The sequence below is a fragment of the Odontesthes bonariensis genome, chromosome 14, assembly GCF_027942865.1.
Source record: "Odontesthes bonariensis isolate fOdoBon6 chromosome 14, fOdoBon6.hap1, whole genome shotgun sequence".
In the NCBI taxonomy this organism is placed as follows: domain Eukaryota; kingdom Metazoa; phylum Chordata; class Actinopteri; order Atheriniformes; family Atherinopsidae; genus Odontesthes; species Odontesthes bonariensis.
The window spans coordinates 4,391,639-4,409,860 of NC_134519.1; the positions used below are offsets into that span (position 1 = coordinate 4,391,639).

The following is an 18,222-nucleotide window of genomic DNA, read 5'->3' on the forward strand; positions in this document are numbered from 1 at the left end:
CAGGAAGAGTTAAATTACCCAGGCCATGATAGACCAATGTGGACCTCACCGTTGTTGGGTTTGTGAGGTCACGACTCGTGTTCCTTCTAAACTAAACAAAGTTGATGCTAATCGACCGGTTTGTTGTCCTTTTTCTCCAAATGAGAATCGATAAGGGAACCGACAAAGAACCGAATCGTTAAGCAGAATCGAAAATGAATTGGAATCGTAAAAATCGTATTAATTCCCATCCCTAGTGACTCGTGTGTCACGGCGTCGCTGAGCTCCTTCAGCGTTCGAACAACATGGCGTCCAAAGCGTGATGCTGGTGAGAAGTCAGATTTCAGCATCAAACCGGCGCTGCCGTAGATGCTTCCAGAGCTCAGAACGTCTCGGCCCTTTAAGTGCAGCTAACATGCAAACATGGAGTGAAATAAGGCTAAAACATTTCCCGTCAGAGCTCTTCCTCCGGCTCTCAGCTCCTCGCCGCTCTCTACTCGTTTCTTGACGTGATGTCCTGAAACAGAAGCGGTAGAAGCCGTTAACTCCTTCTTCTTCTTCTTCTTCTTTGCGGCCCGTGAAAGACGTGAAAGAAGGTTTTAAAGTCGGACTCACCTCCGTTTTCGCCCTCCTCCACCCGCCCATCGGCCCCGACTTCGTCAGGACTGAAACAGAGCGGAACATTTGGCACACTTTAAAACTTTCTGGAGGCCAGCGTTCCTTCTTTAGGGGAGAAGATCCAAACTGAATGAGCTGTACATGGTTTCACAGGTACTCACACATAAATGTGCAGATCATCACGAACACGGCCAACGTTACACTCGAGCTCCACCACAGACTCCTGAGGGAGGGCAAAGCTCATTATTTAACTTTCCAACGAGCACTTTTACAGCATGTTGAAGCTGTGTTGCCTTTAAAATACGTTAAACCCCGTTTTCACAGAATTATCCGCCTGGTTGTTACACAGAGCTCCACAGCTCTGTGCTTCCTAAAGAAACTACCTAAAAATGACACAGTGACACAAAGTCCTAAAGAAACTAAAGTACTTAAAAATGACACAAAGTCCTAAAGAAACTACCTAAAAATGACACAGTGACACAAAGTCCTAAAGAAACTAAAGTACTTAAAAATGACACAAAGTCCTAAAGAAACTACCTAAAAATGACACAGTGACACAAAGTCCTAAAGAAACGATTTAAAAATGACACAAAGTCCTAAAGAAACTACTTAAAAATAACAAAGTAACACAAAGTCCTAAAGAAACTACCTAAAAATGACACTAAGCCCTAAAGAAACTACTTAAAAATGACACAGTGACACAAAGTCCTAAAGAAACTACCTAAAAATGACACAGTGACACAAAGTCCTTAAGAAACTAAAGTACTTAAAAATGACACAAAGTCCTAAAGAAACTACCTAAAAATGACACAGTGACACAAAGTCCTAAAGAAACGATTTAAAAATGACACAAAGTCCTAAAGAAACTACTTAAAAATAACAAAGTAACACAAAGTCCTAAAGAAACTACCTAAAAATGACACAGTGACACAAAGTCCTAAAGAAACGATTTAAAAATGACACAAAGTCCTAAAGAAACTACTTAAAAATGACACAAAGTAACACAAAGTCCTAAAGAAACTACTTAAAAATGACACAAAGTCCTAAAGAAACTACTTAAAAATGACACAAAGTCCTAAAGAAACTACTTAAAAATGACACAGTGACACAAAGTCCTAAAGAAACTACTTAAAAATGACACAAAGTCCTAAAGAAACTACTTAAAAATGACACAAAGTCCTAAAGAAACTACTTAAAAATGACACTAAGCCCTAAAGAAACTACTTAAAAATGACACAGTGACACAAAGTCCTAAAGAAACTACTTAAAAATGACACAAAGTAACACAAAGTCCTAAAGAAACTACTTAAAAATGACACAAAGTCCTAAAGAAACTACTTAAAAATGACACAAAGTCCTAAAGAAACTACTTAAAAATGACACAAAGTCCTAAAGAAACTACTTAAAAATGACACAAAGTCCTAAAGAAACTACTTAAAAATGACACAAAGTCCTAAAGAAACTACTTAAAAATAACAAAGTAACACAAAGTCCTAAAGAAACTACTAAAAAATGACACAAAATGACACAGAGTCCAAAAGAAACTACTTAAAATGACACAAAGTCCTAAATAAACGATTTAAAAATGACAAAAGTCCTAAAGAAACTACTTAAAAATGACACAAAGTCTTAAAGAAACTACTTAAAAATGACACAAAGTCCTAAAGAAACTACTTAAAAATGACACAAAGTCTTAAAGAAACTACTTAAAAATGACACAAAGTCTTAAAGAAACTACTTAAAAATGACACAAAGCCCTAAAGAAACTACTTAAAAATAACACAGTGACACAAAGTCCTAAAGAAACTACTAAAAAAATGACACAAAATGACACAGAGTCCAAAAGAAACTACTTAAAAATGACAAAAGTCCTAAAGAAACTGAGCTTTTTTCTGGCTTTTCGACATGAGAACAACGTTGAAAGTAGCTTAACTGCATTCACTGCAGCGTCACTGAGGGCTGCCGGCAGCGCGACGATGCATTTGAGGACTTAAGTTAAAGCAGATCTAATTACTTTTCTCATTCTGAACAACAGCAGCTAAAACATGAATCCAGTCCCGGTTCTTCTGCATTTCCACAGAAACATGGGGTTCCTCGGGGGTTCTGTTAGTGTGCGTTTCAGAACATAAAAACCATCGAAGAATCTGTAGATGATGCGTTATTTCTGCATAAACTTCTGCTGTTAGGCTGTATTCATTGGAAAAAAAAAAAAAAAAAAATCAGACTTTTCAATGTCCAACTTGGCAAAATCAGTGAAAACACCACGAGAATCTGAATGTCCAAGTCAATTTCACGCAGCTACGGGCTTCCCTGTCTTGTCTTTTTCATTCTAAAAGACAGAGGCGACTTCGTTCTATTGGTAATAGGACAAAAATGGCATTTGGAGTTCCCCAGGGTTGAATTCTGGGGTCCCTTTTATTTATGATTTACATGCTCGTATTGGCACAAATAATGCAAAACAACTAAATATAGCACCGCGGTTACTACGTTGGTGTAAGATGCGGGACAATGCGCCCTACCGGCGCCGTCTTTGGGGGTAAAATGCATCACCGGTTCCTGCTGAGGACATATGGAGCGGAACCGAAAGATCCGGTTAAAAAAAAAAAAGCACCTTTTTCAGAAAAAAAAACTCAGATCTGCGTCAGCTCTTCTTCTTTTAACTCAAACCTGAAGACTTTCCTGTTCACTGCATCTATGTCGACACTTTCAGTCCAACTGACGGATAAAGCTTTTAAAAAACGGTCTTACCCCGAGTACAGAGACGTGAAGATGAAGACGGCGAAGAGGAGGAGGACGAAGGCCTTCGTGGTTAACCCTGAAACACGAGCGCACACGTCAGAACCAGAACACGTGGACCCACAGAAACAGAAACTGTGGCCAGTTTCCCATCATGCACTGGAGCTGGATCACTGAAGCTCACCTGCGTCCTCGGGCGCCGCCCGGCAGCAGCAGGTGTTGCTGTAGAACGGCGAAGGGGGCGGGACCTCAGAGAGCCCGCCCAGCGTCTGGGTGAACCGCTCCTTCGACTGACAGATCTCAGAGCAAATCTCCTCCTGGACGAGCAGCTTCGGAGGCGGGGCTTCTTTACCGGGAGGCGGGGCTTCTTTACCGGGAGGCGGCGGGACCTCTGTGGGGTCTGAAAGAGACAAAAATCACGAATCAATTGAGATTAACCTTGCAGCACCCAAGCATATGAATAATCATTGAAAAAAAAATCATTTTGGCTCTTCTTGCATCTTTTTGGGTGGGAATAAACCAATATTTTTGGAATTTTTGGAATTGGGCTATTTTTGATCATTTTAGGCAATGTTGCATATTAGCAACTGTGGGCTTTCCTGATTAATTTTGTAATAATAGAATTTGGAGACCTGAGCTCCCATTAGCGCTGTGAAAGGTGGACAAAGCAGACCACTCCAAACGAGACCAGAACCAACTAGAACAGAGCACCGCAAAGCAGAGTGTAATTCACTGAGCCGAGAAAATGATGCTGTGACAACTGTCGGCACATAAAATGTAATGTACAGAAATATTACACATGAATTAGGGCTGGGACTTTAGCGCGTTAATTTCGATTAATTAACTACACACATATTAGCGCGTTAAAAAATATAATGCATTTTAATCGCACACTATCAAGCCTCAAATATCACCTCAACGCTAAACATGTAGCAGCTAGCGTGGAAGCTAACGGGGGCCCAACGCAGCTTAACATCCAAGATTCTATATACTGTGTTTTCATGCATGCTACATTCAGATTTCAAATAGGGATATGTTCTGTGTTTGTTGAAATATTGTTGAAAATGTTAATTTTCTAAAGGATAAAGTATATGCGATTAATTTCGATTGATTAATTTCAAAGCCTGTAGTTAACGCGATTAAAAATTTTTATCGAGTCACAGCCCTAACATGAATGTAAATAATGTATGTAAATTTAAAAAAAAAAAAAATCAAATAATGTAATGTAAATACATTTTTAAGCATCGTAGGGGGCGCTACAGAGTCAATGAGCGACTCCCAAAAATATAAAGTTTAGATTCTTTCATGTCGTCGACTGGCAGGTGGAGCTCGCAAAATTTCCTGAGTTTTCGAGCACCTTTTGCAAAGAATAAGAAGAAAGAATAATCCTTACAGATACAATAGGATCCTTGCAGTTTCACTGCTCGGTCCCTAAATATAATGTAAATAAATAATGTAAATAAATAAAAAGCTTATTGCATATCTGCTGCAACTGTGGGTGCTACAGGGATAATTAAGAAAATAAACAATCGAGGACTCGGCTTTAACATTCGTGACGCACCGTAGGTGAAGCTGCGACTGTCGTCCAGCTCGCTGCCGTTCAGACCCGACCACAGTGACTCGTCCAGCGGGGCCGGGCCCTCCAGGCTGCTCCCGGTCCAGTCCAGATCTCGGTCCTCCTGATCCAAGTCCAGGTCTTGACTCGTGTAGTCCTTGTGGTTCTGGTCGTGTCCCGTCCCGAACACGCCTCTGAAGACCTTCTGGTCCAGCCATGACTGGCAGCTCTCTGTGACGTCGCTCAGCAGGCGAACCAGCGAGCTGCGAGGCCTCCGTCTGCGCCGGAAAACCCTGAAAGAGGAAAAGTTCACCCCATCTCTCAGGTTTTTCACTTTCTACTGATTTCTAAGATCACTTTCTAAGATTAACGAGCGGTGATGAGAAGAACGCTGGTTTGATTAAGAAGAGTCAGATTTACAAACAACCGCAAAGTGATGCAAAAAGACAATAAACCAACTTCAGTATCAGACCAAATGATAAATGTGACACAAAATAACCACAAAATGATGCAAGACGGCTTAAAACTATCTCAAAATGATCACAAATTGACATTAAAAGGGCCAAAAAGCATTGCAAAATAACTTGCAAAGTGACAGAATTGTCCATAAAGTGTCGACAAATTCACTAAGAGAAACCATAAAGTAACACAAAATAACTTCAGTGTGACTCAAAACGACAAAATGATGCAAAACTACTTCAAATCTATGCCAAATGACACCAACTGAAACAAGATATCTACACTGACAGACAAATAAAGTGACAGAAAAAGACAAAAACGTAATAATGAACAACTCCAGTGTCAAAAATATCCTCCAAAAATACTTTAAAATGACAATATGTGACTTCAGCCAACAGAAAATGTCCACAAAGTACCGAAAATACCCACAAGGTGGCACAAAATGTCCTCTTGGTCACAAACAAAGAGTTTAAAGTCATTAAATGACTAAAAGTTTATAAAAATAAACACAAAGGGACGAATATGATGCAAAACTATTTCAAAATGACCACAAATAAAAACACTGGATGGCCACCAAGTGACACAAGATGCCTCCAATGTAACACAAACTCTCCCGCCCTCCAAAAAGTGTCTCAATATAACTTCAAAAACATCCATGAAATGCTAAAAAAAAGTCCATAAAGTCATTAAGAAACTACTTAAAATGGCACAGTGGCCAGAAAGTATCACCAAGTGATGCAAAACAGCTTCAAATTTAAGCCAAATGAACACAAAGAAACATTAAACAACCACCATGAATGACATCTTGTGTCACCACAAGATATCCACAAGTTGCCACAAAGAGACCAAAAAAGTGTGAAAAACATCCTAAAAGTAACACAAGGTAACACAAAGTCCTAAAGAAACTACTTAAAAATGACACAAAATGACACAAAGTCCTAAAGAAACTACTTAAAAATTACACAAAGTCCTAACGAAACTACTTAAAAATGACACAAAATGACACAGTCTTAAAGAAACTACTTAAAAATTACACAAAGTCCTAAAGAAACTACTTAAAAATGACACAAAATGACACAAATTAACCCAAAGTCCTAAAGAAACTACTTAAAAATGACACAAAATGACACAAATTAACACAAAGTCCTAAAGAAACTACTTAAAAATTACACAAAGTCCTAAATAAACTACTTAAAAATTACACAAAATGACACAAAGTCTTAAAGAAACTACTTAAAAATGACACAAAGTCCTAAAGAAACTACTTAAAAATGACACAAAATGACACAAAGTCTTAAAGAAACTACTTAAAAATGACACAAAGTCCTAAAGAAACTACTTAAAAATTACACAAAATGACACAAATTAACACAAAGTCCTAAAGAAACTACTTAAAAATGACACAAAATGACACAAATTAACACAAAGTCCTAAATAAACTACTTAAAAATTACACAAAATGACACAAAGTCCTAAATAAACTACTTAAAAATTACACAAAATGACACAAAGTCCTAAATAAACTACTTAAAAATGACACAAAGTGACACAAAGTCCTAAAGAAACTACTTAAAAATGACACAAAATGACACAAATTAACACAAAGTCCTAAAGAAATTACATAAAAATGACACAAAGTAACACAAAGTGATGTGAAACCAACTGAATACATCTAACTTTAACATTTTGTTCTGCAGTGAAGCAATAAAACCATAAACAGGCACAATAACACAACGGTCTCCCAGCAACCGTGATCGATGACATCACACCTCGGTCCCTGAAGGCAGCTGAAGTCAGAGACGAGGAATTTACAGCCTTTAAACCCGCCGACATGTGCAGCACGGCTGGCTGTGATTGGCTGCTGAGGATGACCTCACCGCTCTGTGAGAGTGTTGTTCTGCTTGTTGCCGATGTTACATGAACCTCCACAGGAGGAGTACGGTTCGACTTGGGTTCCACGATTGTTATGACCCACGAACACGCCACCCGATGTTCCTCCGCAGCAGAAAATAGTTCCCAAAAAAACAAAGCCAGAGGAGCAAAGCTCTGCTGGGGACTCACCTGACCAGGTTCTCCTTGTAGGACACGCTGGTTTTGCAGGGCGTCAGCGACACGTTCCCGTCTTCGTCCCAGGAGAAGCTGTCCTCCGTGACTGCGTAGTAGCCATTAGTGAGGAGGCGTGGCGAGCGGCGGCAGCAGCAGGGGCCGCCGCCGCTCGCTGAGGAGTAGCAGACGTACGAGGAGTCGGGGGAGAGGAGGGCCGGGTCGGGGCTGCAGGAGACAGAGAGGGGTGATAGCAGGAAGAAACTCATCCCAAAATTCAGCTCAAATAAGGAAAAACTATGAAACTGTTGCTCAAAAAGGTGTTAAACTACACGTACACGTTGGGTTCAAAAAGGTGTTAAACTACACGATGAGTTAAAATAGGTGTTAAACTACATGTAAAAGGTGTTAAACTACATGTAAAAGGTGTTAAACTACACGTAAACGGTGTTAAACTACTCGTAAAAGGAGTTAAACTACATGTAAAAGGTGTTAAACTACATGTAAATGGTGTTAAGCTACACGTAAACGGTGTTAAACTACACGTAAACGTTTTTAAACTACATGTAAAAGGTGTTAACCTACATCTAAACGGTGTTAAACTACATGTAAAACGGTGTTAAACTACATGTAAACGTTTTTAAACTACATGTAAAAGGTGTTAACCTACATCTAAACGGTGTTAAACTACATGTAAAACGGTGTTAAACTACATGTAAACGGTGTTAAACTACATGTAAACGGTGTTAAACTACATGTAAACGTTTTTAAACTACATGTAAAAGGTGTTAAACTACACGTTGAGTTAAAAAAGGTGTTAAACTACATGTAAAAGGTGTTAAACTACATGTAAACGGTGTTAAACTACATGTAAAATACATGTAAAAGGTGTTAAACTACATGTAAACGTTTTTAAACTACATGTAAAAGGTGTTAAACTACATGTAAACGGTGTTAAGCTACATGTAAAAGGTGTTAAACTGCATGTAAACTACATGTAAAATACATGTAAAAGGTGTTAAACTACATGTAAACGTTTTTAAACTACATGTAAAAGGTGTTAAACTGCATGTAAACGGTGTTAAACTACATGTAAAAGGTGTTAAACTACATGTAAAAGGTGTTAAACTGCATGTAAACGGTGTTAAACTACATGTAAAAGGTGTTAAACTACATGTAAACGGTGTTAAACTACATGTAAACTACATGTAAACTACATGTAAACGTTTTTAAACTACATGTAAAAGGTGTTAAACTACATGTAAACGGTGTTAAGCTACATGTAAAAGGTGTTAAACTGCATGTAAACGGTGTTAAACTACATGTAAAATACATGTAAAAGGTGTTAAACTACATGTAAACGTTTTTAAACTACATGTAAAAGGTGTTAAACTGCATGTAAACGGTGTTAAACTACATGTAAAAGGTGTTAAACTACATGGAAACGGTGTTAAACTACATGTAAAAGGTGTTAAACTGCATGTAAACGGTGTTAAACTACATGTAAAAGGTGTTAAACTACATGTAAACGTTTTTAAACTACATGTAAAAGGTGTTAAACTACATGTAAACGGTGTTAAACTACATGTAAACGGTGTTAAACTACATGTAAAAGGTGTTAAACTACATGTAAACGGTGTTAAACTACACGTTGGGTTCAGGACGAGAGGAAATCACTGAGTGTCATAGAGTTCTGAGGCTGTTCCCAGAGAAGCTCCTGGCGGTCGTAAAGTCCGACTGCGGCCCAGATGTGTGTTTTCCATCTAAAACTCAGAACTCGGTGGCAAACGGAGACACTAAGTCACAGTTTCCAGGCTCAGTTAGCGAGTCTCAGCTTGTGCCTGAAGGTTAATGCTCTTTCTGTTATTAAATCAGTGATAAATGTGCTGGTAGCTGCAGTTTTAGCAACCAGCTATATGTTTTGAAGATGTTGAAACGGAGACGTCTTTTTTTTTTTACCTCTGGCAGGAGTGGTTGCCCCGCAGCCTTCGTTTTATAGGGGAACCTGAACAGGGGTTGGAAAACACAGCGTTACGGTCAGAAACTGAGGATATGCTTCAGATAAAAGCTCAGATAAAAGCGTACGGGGAAACAAACCCAGGGGGGTTGTTAGCTAACAGTGGAGCGTGGTTTGTTCCAGCTCTGATTCTGGAGAACCAAACCAGTTCCAAACAGCAGCAGAGACTGGGCCTTTACTGGGTTTCCCAACATGTTGTCGTTTGGGTCTCTGTGGGAAAGAAATGCCGACGGAGCGGCTGTGCTGGACCTTAAAGGGATAGTTCGCCTCTTTTGACATGAAGCTGTATGACATCCCATACCAGCAACATCGTTTATGAACATTTTCTTACCCCCTGTGAGCTGAGTTCAGCTTAGCTAATGAAGATGACGTACACCAACTTCTAAGGAGTTATTGCTGCTCCTTTAGCAGCAGCTAACGCTAAAAGCTAACGCTAACAGCTTAGCTAATGAAGATGACGTACACCAGCTTCTAAGGAGTTATTGCTGTTCCTTTAGCAGCAGCTGACGCTAACAGCTTAGCTAATGAAGATGACGTACACCAACTTCTAAGGAGCTATTGCTGTTCCTTTAGCAGCAGCTAACGCTAACAGCTTAGCTAATGAAGATGACGTACACCAACTTCTAAGGAGCTATTGCTGTTCCTTTAGCAGCAGCTAATGCTAACAGCTAACGCTAACAGCTTAGCTAATGAAGATGACGTACACCAGCTTCTAAGGAGTTATTGAGAATGAGGAGTCACGTGACTCCGGTCGGCCATGTTGGCAGAAGAATCTATTGGTTGCCAGGGGCAACGCCATTAACTTAACGGATATCTTCCCGCATTTGTCATTTCGGCAGGGCAGAGACTAATACAAAAGAAAGAAAGAAAGCAAAGCAATGCAGAGAGATAAGGCGAAAGAAAAGGGACCTTACAGGGACAAGCTTATTACAAGCGCAAAGCAGCGGTATTTGGAGAAACTGTCCAGCATCCAAAATATTGATCCTTACGAGCTCCCTGCAGCAGGTCAGACACCTGCTCTCCCTGATGCTGCATCCATTTAGGAAACCTAAAATAACGTATTTCGTTGTTCCTATGTTTCCCAAACGTATTGTGTGAGGTACTGGAACAGTTCTTCACACAGCATTGATTTCCAGGCATGTTCTTGCAATTCCGTACTGTTTAAACTTTGTTTACACTTACTGATTTAAAAACACACGCGTACAATGTAAACGAACGGAGAGAACGGCGTTTTCTCGCTAGCATTCTGCCAACATGGTGCATAGGGGCGGGGCTCTGTACTATGACGACAACTCCTCATTCTCAATTGCTGTTCCTTTAGCAACAGCTAATGCTAACAGCTAACGCTAACAGCTTAGCTAATGAAGATGACGTTCACCAGCTTCTAAGGAGCTATTGCTGTTCCTTTAGCAGCAGCTAACGCTAACAGCTTAGCTAATGAAGATGACGTACACCAACTTCTAAGGAGTTATTGCTGTTCCTTTAGCAGCAGCTAACGCTAACAGCTTAGCTAATGAAGATGACGTACACCAACTTCTAAGGAGCTATTGCTGTTCCTTTAGCAGCAGCTAACGCTAACAGCTTAGCTAATGAAGATGACAAACACCAGCTTCTACGGAGTTCTTGCTGCTTCTTTCTGAAAGATGAACATTATTGTTCCCACATTACTTTGTTAGCTGAAGCTTTCTAGCTAAACGGTTTCGTTCTGTAACTCATCGACCTGCAGCTGTGTGGATAATGGACTCCGGCTTGGTCCATCACTGTTGATGAGAAAGCATGGTTTGCTAGCATCTGCTGCTAACTCACATGCTAAACTACTTCTCACATAGAGTGCGCCCTGGGCGGTCGCCCACATTGCCCATAGCAAAAACCGTCCCCGACGCTAGCTGTAATGTTCTATCCTCATATGTAAGTCTCTTTGGATGGAAGCGTCGGCTCAATGCAGACACATAAACATTTGGATATACTGTATTCAGGGAAAGAGAAGAGCAGTCTGGAAGGACCTCCTTTGTCGTTAAATAACGACTGAACAGAGCTGTCAGACTGAGCTGCTGTACAGTGGGACAGTTAGCAGCCCCCCCCTCGGCATGCTTTGTGAATGTGACGTACTTGTAACGGCTCCGGAGAAGAACAGAGCCATGTTTGTCTGCAGCGTCTCGCCCGCCGATCTGTGAAAGACATCAGAAAGCCGACGCCAAGCGGTCAGAGACGGGACGGCGTCTTCATGACAGTCAACAAATCCAACACAAGACACAAAAACAAACTTTGTTGGAGCCTCCGGATGTTCGACGCTTTGTTTTCAGAGGCCGTAGTGTGGCAGCAGTGTGGGTGTTATCAGTACTGAAGGAGCAGTTTGGTTCACTGGCAGGAAAACAAAACGCTTACAGACTAAATATTCCATCTGCTGCTGCTTTCTAACCAGAAAAGTGTAAAAAAAGCTCATTAGAAGTCGGGCTTTCGGTGAAGGCAGGTCGGTTAATCCCTGCAGAGCAGCTCAGAGGAGTTTCCTCGAGGGATTAACTGGAGTCAGACTAATCTGAATATAATCCAAACCGATCAGGCACCCGAACCAGAGCTGCGATCTCTCTCTGAGCCTCACCTTTAAACGGGTTCCTGCGCGGATCAGGTTCAGGCTTTCAGCGAAGTGTTTTCTGCTGGGATCGTCTCACATCCTGCAGGCACGAAGCGGCCGCCTGAGAACAAAATGCAGAAGGAAAACAGAGGGGCCGTGACTCTGAGCTCATGCTTCCTGTCCTGTTAACTCTTTGTCTGCCAGGGGGAAGTCTCTGTGTCCTCACTTATTCCAACTTTTCTCTGGACTTATCAGTAGCGTTTACTCTGGAAGATGTGGATTGATCAGAATTTTAATTTATTTCTTAGGAGGTGCATCTCAAAGTCTTTAGCTCCTGTAGGTTCGCCTTGACCAGGACACCCTGCTGAGGAAGCCGGCTCCTGGTGGAAATGTTCTGCTGTTTTTTATAAAAATAAAAAAAATAACAATCAATAAATAAATACATTTAAAAAAAGCAAATGTTCTGCTGTCAGCTGCACTGAGGAGCATGCATCTTCCATCCAGCAGCAGCCTCAGAGGATATCAGAGCCCAGTGGATGAACTCTATCTGAGGCTAATGTCCCAGCAGAGTTAGCTAAAGACTGTGGATGAACTCTGTCTGAGGCCAATGCTCCAGCAGAGTTAGCTAAAGACTGTGGATAAACTCTATCTGACGCTAATGTTCCAGCAGAGTTAGCTAAAGACTGTGGATGAACTCTATCTGAGGCTAATGTTCCAGCAGAGTTAGCTAAAGACTGTGGATAAACTCTATCTGATGCTAATGTTCCAGCAGAGTTAGCTAAAGACTGTGGATAAACTATATCTGAGGCTAATGTTCCAGCAGAGTTAGCTAAAGACTGTGGATGAACTCTATCTGAGGCTAATGTTCCAGCAGAGTTAGCTAAAGACTGTGGATAAACTCTATCTGAGGCTAATGTTCCAGCAGAGTTAGCTAAAGACTGTGGATAAACTCTATCTGAGGCTAATGTTCCAGCAGAGTTAGCTAAAGACTGTGGATAAACTCTATCTGAGGCTAATGCTCCAGCAGAGTTAGCTAAAGACTGTGGATGAACTCTATCTGACGCTAATGTTCCAGCAGAGTTAGCTAAAGACTGTGGATGAACTCTATCTGACGCTAATGTTCCAGCAGAGTTAGCTAAAGACTGTGGATGAACTCTATCTGAGGCTAATGTTCCAGCAGAGTTAGCTAAAGACTGTGGATGAACTCTGTCTGAGGCCAATGCTCCAGCAGAGTTAGCTAAAGACTGTGGATAAACTCTATCTGACGCTAATGTTCCAGCAGAGTTAGCTAAAGACTGTGGATGAACTCTATCTGAGGCTAATGTTCCAGCAGAGTTAGCTAAAGACTGTGGATGAACTCTGTCTGAGGCTAATGCTCCAGCAGAGTTAGCTAAAGACTGTGGATAAACTCTGTCTGAGGCTAATGTTCCAGCAGAGTTAGCTAAAGACTGTGGATAAACTCTGTCTGAGGCTAATGTTCCAGCAGAGTTAGCTAAAGACTGTGGATAAACTCTATCTGAGGCTAATGCTCCAGCAGAGTTAGCTAAAGACTGTGGATAAACTCTATCTGACGCTAATGTTCCAGCAGAGTTAGCTAAAGACTGTGGATAAACTCTATCTGAGGCTAATGTTCCAACAGAGTTAGCTAAAGACTGTGGATGAACTCTATCTGACGCTAATGTTCCAACAGAGTTAGCTAAAGACTGTGGATGAACTCTATCTGAGGCTAATGTTCCAGCAGAGTTAGCTAAAGACTGTGGATAAACTCTATCTGAGGCTAATGCTCCAGCAGAGTTAGCTAAAGACTGTGGATGAACTCTATCTGAGGCTAATGTTCCAACAGAGTTAGCTAAAGACTGTGGATGAACTCTATCTGAGGCTAATGTTCCAGCAGAGTTAGCTAAAGACTGTGGATGAACTCTATCTGAGGCTAATGTTCCAGCAGAGTTAGCTAAAGACTGTGGATGAACTCTATCTGAGGCTAATGTTCCAGCAGAGTTAGCTAAAGACTGTGGATGAACTCTATCTGAGGCTAATGTTCCAGCAGAGTTAGCTAAAGACTGTGGATGAACTCTATCTGAGGCTAATGTTCCAGCAGAGTTAGCTAAAGACTGTGGATGAACTCTATCTGAGGCTAATGTTCCAGCAGAGTTAGCTAAAGTGGATGTGCAGCAGCCACTTTTCATCCCACTGTTTTAACACTGTCTTAAAAATAATATGCTTAAACCAAAGTCTGCTCAACAAGACCTCAGACAGTTGCGCCAGAAAGAGGTTTTTATCTTAACAACCAATCACAGAGAGGGATTCCTGAGTATTTACATCAGGAACATCAGTTCAGAACGAGTTTTAAACACAAACAACAAGAGGCCAAAGATGGGGGCTCCGTGAGAGGGAGACGGGAAAACAACCTGATGAAGAGCCTCCAAAAATGAGCTCAGAAACTGGGTCAGCAACCGCAGACAGGGACGCTCTGTTCCAGTGAACGAATTTAAAAAGCATTTAATCCAAGTCAAATACATATAATGAGGTGTTTTACAGCCAAAGACTGTAGGGAAAGGAGCCATGAGCGACTGTTTCAGTTCAAAATAAGCACAAAAGTTGTCAAAGTTCAACTCCAAACTCTCTAAGTGCTTCATCCTCTGGAGAGCGAGACATTTCATCTGTAAAGATATTTAGATCTTTAGGCTCCGGGATGTAAACAGTCTGATATAAAGCCATGTTCACGACCTTTTTGGTGGGTAATATTCCAACATAAGTCCTGTAGAGAGCAGCCAGCCCGAGTCGGGTTCAGCTCAGAACCAGTCTGAGTAAAATCATCAACAGAAATGTGTAAACACAGGTGAATAAACCGCGCATTTAAACAGGCATTACATCTAAATCACGAGGCTGGTTTTGGGGAATCTTCTGCACATCTTTACCTTCTGTGCTCGATCATATTCATCCAACCCCCCCTCATGTGTGTCACTCTGTGTTTCCCAGCATGCTTTGCAGGAGCTGCTGGAGCTGCTGATGTTGGAGGAAAACGCGTAGCAGGAAACACAAGCTGGACCAAACCATTTCCAGCAGATCAGCGTTTAAATGTTTAAAGTGCTCACAGATTTTGGAGGTTCCATTCTAATCTCAGGGTTTCACATGATTACCCTGCTCTATATTCATGTTTTATAGCATGTTACTAAATGTGAGATGCTTCTTTTTTTAAATCTTCTGCCTCCTTATTGTTCATGATCATGGTTTTTCACATTATTTCTGTCAAATATTAATATAAAATATAATGTTCCAATTAGTTTATTGAGCATATCTTGTATTTTGAGTTATTTTTAAATAATTATGTCCATTACAGCTGCTCTAAAATGTCTTTAAAACTATAATAAAGACATTAAAAAGACTTTAATACATTTTAAACGTTTTACTACCCCTACATTAACTCTTTTAGTGCATATTGGGACTATTTTTAGCTACAATCCGACAATATTTCTATGATAAAGTGCGTCTGGCATGTCTCATTGTGTATTTCTGCCAATAAAACATTGATATAAAACGTAAGAATTTGGAAAACAGGTTTTTTTTTTATAAACATTATCATCTAAATACAGGGATGTGAGGACGGAACCTGAATTGACTATTATTTCTCCGCTACTTAAAAAGCTTAAACATAGTTTCCGTTCATTTAAAAGCAAATTAAAGTTAAGACTGAACTTCTCTTCTGTATTTTTTTTTTTTTTTTTCACATTTTAAGGATAATTTCAGCAGAATTTACCGGACAAACGAAGACAAAGAGAAAATAAGGGTTCTGAGATGAGCTCACCGGTCCGCTTCCATCCCGATTCTTCACCGGAAGTTAAAACAAAGTCTTCTTCTGTCCGTTAAATCCTTTAAATCCGTTGTTTGTCTCTTCTTTACCTGTTTTGTGACGTTTAACAGTCTTAAATCCTTTCTTCGGTGACTCCACAGCTGTCACCGAGCCTCGCCTACAAACAGGACGAACCGGATGTTGTCAAATTAAAAGGCAAAATAAAACAACTTCCGGTCAGACATTTCAAAGTAAAAAAAAAAAAAAGAAAATTGACGGTAAAACTCCTCGTCAGACCCCAATCTCTTTAGATATTATTGGCTGCCTACATTACAGAGGTGTGACCAGAATGGCATGTGTGTGGGTGTGTGTGGGGGGGCAGTTAGCTGATGATGATGATAAAAATAATAATAATAATAATAATAATAATAATAATAATAATAATAATAATGATAATGATGATGATAATAATGATAATGATAATGATAATGATAATAATAATGATGATGATAATAATGATAATGATAATGATAATGATAATGATAATGATAATAATGATGATAATAATGATAATAATAATAATGATAATGACAATGATAATGATAATGATAATGATAATGATAATGATAATCATAATAATCATATTTTCTTTTTTTTTCTTTTTTGTTTGTTTTTTTGTTTTTGTAAAGAAATGTAGAACTTGTACGATGCATGCAAACGCACCATTACAACGCCATCAGGGTCACAAGAAATGCGTTCACCAAGTAACTGCTAAAGAGAAGAAAAAAAGCTGAGAGTACCAGAATACTATTACCCTGCAGTCCTGTTGTCAGGGCCGGTTCTTCCTACAGGCCACCAAGGCGGCTGCCTAATTGGCGCCCCCTTTTTATTTATTTATTATTTATTTTTTATTTATTTTTTTAAATTTATTTATTTTTTATGCCTTTTATACGGTGGCCGACACGTGCAAACGAAAATGCCCCAACCCATATTTCGAATGAAAATGTAATATTATATTACATAAAATATGTGCATGGGTGTCTTCATGACGATGCAGTTGCAAGTCACAGCCACACTGGAACTACATCACGCTAACGGTCGTAGAAGGTCAACTAGCGACATGAAAAGGACCAAACTGTCTGGTGCACAGGGGCGAAAACGAAAAAAAGATGAGGAGGAAAAGAAAGCCCAGTATAGTGGTATGTATTTTCATCTCAGACATTAGTTCTAAAGTTTAATCAAAATTGTGTTTTCTGTCACATGGTTGACGTTTCATTGTAGAAGCTAGCTATCACTGCATAATGTTACTCTGCTAGCATGAGCTATTTCTAGAAAGCTTGTGGGCTATCGTTTAGCCTGCTAGCTTAATCCACAAGCTGTCTTTCACAGGCAACAAAATCGTTTTTTTAAAGGAAACTAAAAACCTAGAGTTAGTCTTGTAAGCCAAACTACATTAAGAAATAGCCTAGCTAGTTTTCTTTTGTTTTATCATTTAACATTTGTCGAGCCTTCCAGCTAGGTAAACATTCAAAGTAATCAGATAAATGAGTTAATTTGCTTGGAAATCTTATGGAAAAATGGCTTATGTAGAATATGCTACGGTCATGTAAATAGTAGATACATGTGAATACACAATTGTAATAAATGTGATTGTGTTGGTGAGTGGTGTGTTATGCTCACATTATTTTATATTTTAAAATGTCTAGGTGACATTTAGGTGACAGAGATTTTTGCAGAGACCCTCACCTGAAGAAAGCTCAGCTGATCTCCCAGGTTCACCTCTCTCTGAATCTTGTAAGTGTATTTATTATAGTTTTTGGTAATAATAGCATTCGTTTTAGTAGTAGTGGGCTATACATAATAAAGCTATAATCATCTATTATAGGAGTATGTTAATACAGTCAAAATATGAACTCACACTTCCAGTCATTGTAAAACTGTAAAAAAGCTTCGTCTGTGTGGGTGCAAGCTCCGGCTCTGTGGCCTCTGTGGGCGCTAACTCTGGCTCTGTAGCCTTTGTGGGCGCTAGCTTCGTCTGTGTGGGTGCAAGCTCCGGCTCTGTGGCCTCTGTGGGTGCCAGCTCCGGCTCTGTGGCCTCTGTGGGCGCTAGCTACGGCTCTGTGGCCTCTGTGGGTGCCAGCTCCGGCTCTGTGGCCTCTGTGGGCGCTAGCTCTGGCTCTGTGGCCTATGTGGGCGCTAGCTCCGGCTCTGTGGCCTCTGTGGGCGCTAACTCTGGCTCTGTGGCCGTTGTGGGCCCCAGCTCCGGCTCTGTAGCCTCTGTGGGCGCTAGCTTCGTCTGTGTGGGTGCAAGCTCCGGCTCTGTGGCCTCTGTGGGTGCTAACTCTGGCTCTGTGGCCTTTGTGGGCGCCAGCTCCGGCTCTGTAGCCTCTGTGGGCGCTAGCTCCGGCTCTGTAGCCTCTGTGGGCGCTAGCTTCGTCTGTGTGGGCGCTAGC

General features: G+C 40.5%; 1 protein-coding gene across 1 annotated transcript; it reads right to left on the minus strand.

The window, feature by feature from the left end:
* Nucleotides 1-15,959, minus strand: tmem71 (transmembrane protein 71). The gene is made up of 11 exons (XM_075482647.1): nt 15,785-15,959; nt 12,007-12,100; nt 11,517-11,575; nt 9,350-9,395; nt 7,409-7,618; nt 4,895-5,181; nt 3,518-3,733; nt 3,346-3,412; nt 759-820; nt 595-644; nt 1-496 (listed from the first exon to the last, which is right to left on the minus strand). Exons 3-11 carry the CDS (start codon nt 11,545-11,547, stop codon nt 473-475), a joined length of 993 nt encoding a protein of 330 aa, XP_075338762.1. The 5' UTR covers nt 11,548-11,575; nt 12,007-12,100; nt 15,785-15,959; the 3' UTR covers nt 1-472.
* Between the last annotated feature and the right edge of the window lie 2,263 nt (nt 15,960-18,222).